The sequence below is a fragment of the Culex quinquefasciatus genome, chromosome 2 (assembly GCF_015732765.1).
Source record: "Culex quinquefasciatus strain JHB chromosome 2, VPISU_Cqui_1.0_pri_paternal, whole genome shotgun sequence".
Taxonomy (NCBI): Eukaryota; Metazoa; Arthropoda; class Insecta; order Diptera; family Culicidae; genus Culex; species Culex quinquefasciatus.
Window position 1 is genome coordinate 94,888,319 of NC_051862.1, and position 8,003 is coordinate 94,896,321.

The window sequence follows — 8,003 nt, forward strand, 5'->3', positions numbered from 1 at the left end:
AGAAATTTTTATTTTTCTGTGAGTTTGATTTAAAAAGGGAGAGTTTTCTGGGGTTTCCTCAATTCAAACTTGATTATCAATAATTCTAGAGTTTTTGAACTATTGTCTTTCATATGTTGATAGGACATTTAAAAAAAAACTCTAGAATTGTTCTTTTAGAAATTCCTTACTAAATATATTTATCCATTTCCAAAGACTTTCTAAAATTTGTGAAAACATTTAAACATTTGAATTAACAAATCTAGAGTGTTTTTTAAAGGTCCTATAAACTGTTGTGTTTTACATGTTTTAAGACATTTTTAATAAAAAAAAAACTCTTGAAAATTGTTCGTGAAAACACTAAGAACCTGGGTGCAGAATAGTTGTCCGCAAAGCGGCCTCAATTTAGAACTGTCAAAGCGGAACCAATTTACTGTTTGGAAAATGATGCCATGAATTGGCAAGTATTGTAATCGATCTTTAATTTATTTTGTCAGGAATAAAAAAGTCGAGGGCGTCGAGAGTTTTGAGTCAGTCTTAAGAAAAGGGATGAAATCGAGATTGTCTTAATTTGTTGCTAACATTTCCACTCAAAACCTATGTTTACAAATTGTTTAAGACGAATTATCAGTAACTGTGAATGGCACCTGCCAAATAACATTGAATAATCTTACTCCTGTATTATCACTGCGCTTCAAAGATACATAATCTCGTAACTTCCATCCGGTTGCTCTTCTGATTCACGAAATTCCCCCACTTCTGACGCAATATTTCATCACGTTTAAAACAAAGAAGAACTCTTTTAACCGCCCATCGTTTAGTCTACAAAAAAGCACGAAGAACTTAATTTTCCACCGAAAACTTTAATATGTATCATCAGATCCCAAATGTTTCAAAATGAGTCACTACAACAGCAAAAAATATGTCACGCTTGAGCTTGAACAAAGCCTTCTACTTTGTTTATGTTTACAGCTGTAGTTCAGTTGTATAAGGGAGGAGCAGTGGGGATCATTCGGAAATCACGTTACGCATTCTGTCTTTTCAGCACCCAGCTAAGAACGATAAGCAAACTTGACATTTCGTAAACTTTTAAACGTTTAACAAAAAAAATGAAGAACATAATGATTTGATTCAAATCACGGTCATAAGCACTCTGATAGCACTTTGCTGTAAAAACGACAAAGTTTTATATTTTTTATTCTCAAATATATTAAATTTAATTTATCTAAATAATTCATTGACAGTTTTTTTACACCATGGTGTCACCTGTTCTACTTCGGGGAGAGACTGATAATCTTAAGCTCAAAGCCGATTACCTTTCCAGCTGGGACCTGTCCTATCTCAAGTTCTGCTGCAAGGCCCATGGCATTCGTAGGGAACTGTACGCCTGTCAAACCATCGCCGTCGTCAGCCTCACCGATATCAAACGCTGCTATCCCCTGGGCACCGTCTTCGAGGATCACTTCCCAAACAAGACCATGTACTCGCAGCTACCGAGCTCCTGTGGTCTAATGGTTACAGGTTTCGCTTTATGAGTGGAAGGTCGTGGTTTCAAACCCACATGGCTTGGCAAGTCCTTTCCCCTGTACTCTTCACATGTAGAAGGACCATACTGTTCTCTGTATATTTGCGTCTGCAGAGTTCCACGGCCCGATCGCAAAAATGTGCTTTGAAAGGGACGAGTTTTCAGAAACCAGAGTTTAAAGTGGGGGACTGGGTATAAGTAAAACGTAAATGTGCACTTCGGTTCTAGCGATACATTTGGACAGTACAGAGTGGAAAAGGCTGAGCCAAAGAGGAAGGAAAAAAAACATTCAAACCTCTTCGGCGGCAAAGTTACGGCTTTGGATCGCTCGACACACTTGCTCAACAATAGCGTGTGTGCGTGTCCCATTTGCCTAATAACAGATGAAGCCTTTGTGATTCTATAAATAGAATCGCAAGTCCGCAATAGATCAACCTACTGGTCGCAGTGGATAGTGGCATCGAACAAAAAAAATGTACTCGCAGCTAGCGGTGAAGCATATCAGCCAGACGCGCCCACAGGGCAATCCATCGCCGAAGAACGTCATTCACCAAACCGTGCGGAGTTCGGTTCTGCAGCCCGCCAATACTACAACCACGAAGGCCACAAATCAGCGTCATCAGGTAACCTTCAAAACCACCATTTCCTTCCCGTCCTCCCCCTTGTTAATCCTGGTAACACTCTATTGTCACTTTAATGGACATTGTCCCTGAGCGGTCGCTCATTCGTTCTTTTGCTGGAGCCGGTTCATATGAACGATTCGCTAAATTTTTCCCATCTCTCATCGATCAGGCTCTCAAACCGCACAACGAAAACCAGCAAGCGACCAAGCGCCCACAGGTCAATCCATCGCCAAAGCAAGCCGTGTGCAATTCCGCCAACGAGGCGCTTGCTGTGCGGAGTCACGCAGGCCAGGTTCTGCAGCACGCCAATACAACCACGATGACCGACAACGACCAGCAGGAGTCCGGGCAAGGTCCTTCCAATCGGGTGGTATCCGTCATTATGCTCGTACAGAGTCCTATCAATCCGCCGCTGCAGGAGTCCTGGCTTCATTCCGTCATTCCGTTGCAAGAGCAGGTAACTCCCCCCTCTCACTCTCAACAGTTCTTCAAGAGCGCAAGAGAAGGGAAAGCGATATTTAAATAACTAGCTAAAAATAGTAATTGTTATTTTTCACAGCTCCAAAATAAAACCTGGAAAGAACTGGACAAATCGCCGTCGTCGGTCAGGCAGCGCTCACATCTGCCGTTGCCGTCATCGTCGGCTGAGTCCCCCCGGAGCAGGTCACCAGTATTCTCGCCGTCGCCGGTCAGGCAGCGCTCACGTCTGCCGTCGCCGTCATTGTCGGCTGAGTCCCCCCGGCGCATGTCGCCAGTATTCTCGCCGTCGCCGGTCAGGCAGCGCTCACGTCTGCCGTCGCCGTCATCGTCGGCTGAGTCCCCCCGGAGCAGGTGACCAGTATTCTCGCCGTCGCCGGTCAGGCAGCGCTCACGTCTGCCGTCGCCGTCATTGTCGGCTGAGTCCCCCCGGCGCATGTCGCCAGTACTCTCGCCGTCGCCGGTCAGGCAGCGCTCACGTCTGCCGTCGCCGTCATCGTCGGCTGAGTCCCCCCGGAGCAGGTCACCAGTATTCTCGCCGTCGCCGGTCAGGCAGCGCTCACGTCTGCCGTCGCCGTCATCGTCGGCTGAGTCCCCCCGGCGCATGTCACCGACGGCGACGGCGAGAGTACCTGTCGCCGGTCAGGCAGCGCTCGCGTCTGCCGTCGCCGTTATCGTCTGAGTCTGAAGCTGAGTCCCCCCGGAGCAGGTCACCAGGCCTCCCGCCGTTGCCGGTCACGCAGCGCTCGCATCAGCCGGCGCCGTCATTGTCTGAGTCTGAGTCTGAAGCTGAGTCCCGCCGTTGCCGGTCACGCAGCGCTCGCATCAGCCGGCGCTTCAAGGACGACGAACCAAGGTGACTTGATGCCTATTACTACCCTTGTTTTAAAAACTATCTAGACCCCCAAAACCCCACCGCTTCCGTAACATGGATGTGAACTACACATCTACATCCATATTTATTCTTTTTATTTTATTCCAGGCGGCTTACAACATCAGTTGCACTTTGTATGGAAGAGAATTTAAAAACCAGCGTCAAAAGTTCGACAAAAAACAAATCGTCATCCAAGGAAATAACACCAAAAGCATTGTTTCTGACCTCTGGCAAAAGGTTTCCAGCTACGTAGAACGGGAGGTGCTTATCAGCACCGCCGGCAAGGCGGTGGTGAAAGCTACCTGGGCAGTCTTAGATGACACTAGTCGATTTGTGGAGATCACATTGTCCGGAGGAAACTGCAGATTGACGTATAAACCGATACACATCGTGCAGAAACCGAGCCTTCTCGACAAAATTCCGCTCCGCTGAGACCGTGGATATAATAGTCCAGCAACGTGATAAACGTCACAGTTCACAAAGCCGTTGTTGCGCAGCTTTTCGAGAAGCCTGGATGAAAGGAGAGCTGGGGTGGCCATGGCAAAAGCGGTGCGAACGCTGAAGGACATTGGTCATCCGGACGTTCATGATAGAGAACGTGAAAAGGAGAATACGAGGAGAGACAGCACGCAGAAGAATTCGGCATCATCAAATTGATAAATAAAATTATTGACATTAATAAACTATAATTATCATTTTGATTACAATAATTCATCATTTTGATAACCTTTAATTATCGAAACGACAAACTTAATTATTGCTTTGATAAACATACTTATCACTGGATAATTTTTCGCGTGCACGTGTTTCCATGTATCAGCCAAAAAGTAAACAAATAAACCAAAATGTGCGCGGACGCCAACAGGCTACCGCTTGGAAACATTGAAAATCATCTAGAGGAAGGAGGTGGAGGAACTTCTTCAGCCACCGTTTCTTGCCGATCGAACGAAGTGCCTCAACACACAGCAGGTCATTTATCAAAGATCTGGATTTGTTCAACATAATTTTAATATTTTATTCCCACCTTCAGGAGATTCCAGCAATTTCTTGTTGTGAACATCCAGCAGCGGCACAACCGGCATCAGGCGCACATCCGGCCGCAGTGCAACACCCGGCCGCAGCGCCACATCCGGCCGCAGCGCCACATCCGGCCGCAGCGCCTCATCCGGCCGCAGCGCCACATCCGGCCGCAGCGCCTCTTCCGGCCGCAGCGCCACATCCGACCGCAGCGCCACATCCGGCCGCAGCACCACATCCGGCCGCAGCGCCACATTCGGCCGCTACATTCTGCAGCACCAGAAGTAAGCCGTGCACAGGGAGCGTTCTTTTATTACGTAACGCAGAAAATCAGATTTTTAGACCCCCCCCCCCCCTCGTCACAAAATTTCCATACAAATTTTAAAAAAATGTATGGAGCGTTACACTGCCCATAATTGAAAATTCGGCTATTATGCAAAATCAAGTAATCCGAGAAAAACGCGTTTTAGTGTTTGTCCAACCCTCTGGCACCACTGTAAATGTCTAGAACGTTTGACAGTCACCAAAACCCCGAAGAGCCCACGCATTAGTATGTGTGAAGAGCCCATCATAAACAATGCATTGGATAGGGAATGTGCATTAGTATTTGTGAAGAGCCCACCATCAACAAAGCTTTGCATGAAGTTGTATTGGTGTCTTCTGATTGTTTACATCAAAATAAGTAAATGGCGAAAATAATATTTTGGTGTAAATTTAATACAAAATTCGATTTAAGTGGTCACGCGAGTGGTGCTGTTTATCTCGGGCAGATTTCCGGACATATAATGTGTGTCTACAATGCTGAAGGAGTCGAAGGAGCTCTTGAATCGGATGGCGGGATGAGCAGCCGGAGAACCAATTTAAAGCAAAAATCCGATTCAACCGGGAAAATCTGGGACCGGGGATCGAAAATTTCTTGGAATTCACTCGGAAGTATCATTCTTAAAAGAGTCCTGGACATGCAGCAAGTGTAACATGTGAAAAAGAACATAATTTCAAAAACGTCTCTGCACTTTGTTTATTTTTCGAAATCTGGCAGTAGACACCTTGGGTTTCTTCTTAGTTTTGTTTTGTTCAACGAACATTTGCAATCATATAAAGTTAAGCGAACTGACGAACAAACCTATTTGAGAAATGTAGAGGAAATCGATTTAATTGCTATTAACTTGCACATTTTCAAAGGTAAAGAGTACTTCAGGCATTGTAATTTCAGTCTAGTAGAATAATCACTCTTATTTTTGTGTATGAATGCAAATCTTAAAGGATTAAACAAATTTAAACCCCAAAATATGCCTTTTAGTTTAATTTGAACGAAATAATAACTAAAGTACCACGATAAAAAAAAATTAAAATTATGACAAAATCAATTATCAATTTGAAATAAATGTTGTATCAAGGCGATCAAGGCGACCGAGTTGCCAAACATGACCAAAAACTGCTCGACGGCAATGTTGCAAGATATATTTCCCTGGCACAAAAGTCGAGCAGACGCTGGTCGCTTTAACTCGCTTTAACGCGCGTTAACTTGCGATAACTCAGCACGATGAGTAGCGCTGATGCTTTTCGAGCTCGTTATTGTACGTTTTAGTATGTTATCGCGGAGTGACGCCCCCCTCGAATTTAACTCAAAAATGACGCACTTCTCGTCAGTGTCCTGATGCAAACAATGATCGAGCTCGAGCTGTCACAGCCCCGCGAAAAATGTTGGCTGACATATCGGGTAATCGATAAAAAAAAAAAACAGCTAGTTGCATGACAAAAAAGCTTTTGCTAGAAAAAGATAGCAAATCTGATGCAAACAGACCCCCAGCTGCCATGTAAACATACTTTGAATGTGTTGGTAAATTTCTGACTAGAAAGCCTTATTCAATTAAAAAAGCATTTTTTTCAATATTACATCACCGCCATTTTAGATTTAACACTCTAAATCACTTTGGAATAGCGTTGGGGTCTTTTTTGTGCTCGACTACATTTTTTTCCGTGATTCAATTATCCAAAGTGATTTTTTCCGATGCCTTCGGATAATCGAGTCTGGACATTGAAACATTGCAAACCTCCACGTGAATAAACCAGTGAATATTAATCATCACCAAGTAAGCCTGAACAGAGAATCAAACAAAAGACATAAGAAGAGCAGTAACAGTGAACAAGTAGGCAGTGATTACAATCAACCGAACCGAAAAAAAAATCCCACTCAATACACTGGTTGGTAACAAAAAAGTCAAGTTAACGGTGGGGCCCTAGTCTCGCCGGGTAGGCTCCGGTTAAGTATCAAGTTGGCATCGTTACAAACCTCTTGCGTTAAAAAAAGTACAGTACGACTCAAGCGGAGCGTGATCTATGGGAAGACAACGAGGTTGTTCACATGCACATAGACAAAAATGGGCAAGAAACACGACACGATGACGAGAGCAAAACAACAAAACACATGTCTCAAATCTCTCTTTGATTGAAGGGGTTCTTCTTGATTGGTTTGTATCTGTGTTTGTAAGATACATTTTTGAAAATTGGAAAACGCTAAAATAAATATGGATAAGAAACTTAACCACGCAATAATGAGCAGGGTCATTAAGTTGCAAAATGTTAGGTTAATTGCAAATTATGTTCGTAACTTAGTTAGAAAATTGCTTTTCCTCTCTTGGTTAGTCTTCCTGGCTGTCCTTCAATTAACCTTTCAAAGCAGTTTTTATTACACAAAGACGAGTTATGTAGGTCTTCCCGTTTTATGTATTTATTTTTATATTGCCCCTGGTGTAGCTGTGTGTGTATGTAAACAACAGTGGTAGAAACCCCATTTGGAAAATAAATAAATGTGAAAAACACAAAAATATCATCAAGAGACGGTAAAACTTCGGGGTAGTCTCGCCGTCGAGGGCCCTCGTAAATGATAAAGAGCAGGGTATTAAACGGCTTCCCGCCGCTCTCTCTCTCTCTGATTGGCTTGGTTTTCGCGGCTTTGCGGTGCCAAGGAGGCGAGAGGGGAAGAGGGAGAGAGAGAGGGTCGGAAAGCCCCGGGACTGTGTTTTTGGGGGGTGGGTTGAATGTGTTCACACGTAGGGGGTGATGTTAGCGGAAGGGACGCGGAGGGGTAGGGCATTGAGAAGTTGAATGATGAAATTTCGAAGAAAAACATGATCTACGATGTCTACGCGAGCTGTGTGTATGTGTGCTTAGCATGAAACGACCAAAACGAAACGTGCCGTTGAAACCGAGTTGAAACTCGCAGATATGGCGGCCATCTTGCAATTTGGTCATGTGTTGTGGACCAAATTTATAACTTTTCTTTCTTTGTCATTATTCCGAAACTGGATTGAAATGATTTAAAAATATGTTTTTGTTAACATATTTATTAAATTGATAATCCAACATTTTAGTAGAATACCATCATTGTTTCAAAATCCTACTAGTTTTTTTCAAATGCCATAAATCTGTTGAAAATTAAATGAAAAGGGGCAAATAAAACCCCAAGAATCTACTCCCAAGGAAATTAAAACAAAACAAACAAACT

General features: G+C 43.8%; 2 protein-coding genes across 2 annotated transcripts; both read left to right on the plus strand.

The window, feature by feature from the left end:
- Positions 1-1,229: 1,229 nt before the first annotated feature.
- LOC6036867 lies at positions 1,230-3,210 on the plus strand. Its single transcript, XM_038257980.1, has 4 exons — positions 1,230-1,457; positions 1,978-2,127; positions 2,297-2,584; positions 2,687-3,210. The coding sequence occupies exons 1-4, from the start codon at positions 1,236-1,238 to the stop codon at positions 2,960-2,962; spliced, it is 936 nt and encodes a 311-aa protein (XP_038113908.1). The 5' UTR covers positions 1,230-1,235; the 3' UTR covers positions 2,963-3,210.
- LOC119766113 (CLK4-associating serine/arginine rich protein-like) lies at positions 3,041-4,139 on the plus strand. The gene is made up of 3 exons (XM_038250510.1): positions 3,041-3,245; positions 3,399-3,460; positions 3,587-4,139. Exons 1-3 carry the CDS (start codon positions 3,041-3,043, stop codon positions 3,908-3,910), a joined length of 591 nt encoding a protein of 196 aa, XP_038106438.1. The 3' UTR covers positions 3,911-4,139.
- The last annotated feature ends 3,864 nt before the right edge of the window (positions 4,140-8,003 follow it).

What these genes read in the sequence shown, in the direction of transcription:
- LOC6036867 (XM_038257980.1), top strand. Translation starts at nt 1,236, where the DNA reads ATGGTGTCACCTGTTCTACTTCGGGGAGAGACTGATAATCTTAAGCTC. An exon ending in ATCACTTCCCAAACAAGACC is followed by an intron (nt 1,458 to 1,977) that starts ATGTACTCGCAG and finishes CGAACAAAAAAA; the next exon opens with ATGTACTCGCAGCTAGCGGT. An exon ending in TCATTCCGTTGCAAGAGCAG is followed by an intron (nt 2,585 to 2,686) that starts GTAACTCCCCCC and finishes TATTTTTCACAG; the next exon opens with CTCCAAAATAAAACCTGGAA.
- LOC119766113 (XM_038250510.1), top strand. Translation starts at nt 3,041, where the DNA reads ATGTCGCCAGTACTCTCGCCGTCGCCGGTCAGGCAGCGCTCACGTCTG. An exon ending in GGCGAGAGTACCTGTCGCCG is followed by an intron (nt 3,246 to 3,398) that starts GTCAGGCAGCGC and finishes TCTGAAGCTGAG; the next exon opens with TCCCGCCGTTGCCGGTCACG. An exon ending in TTCAAGGACGACGAACCAAG is followed by an intron (nt 3,461 to 3,586) that starts GTGACTTGATGC and finishes ATTTTATTCCAG; the next exon opens with GCGGCTTACAACATCAGTTG.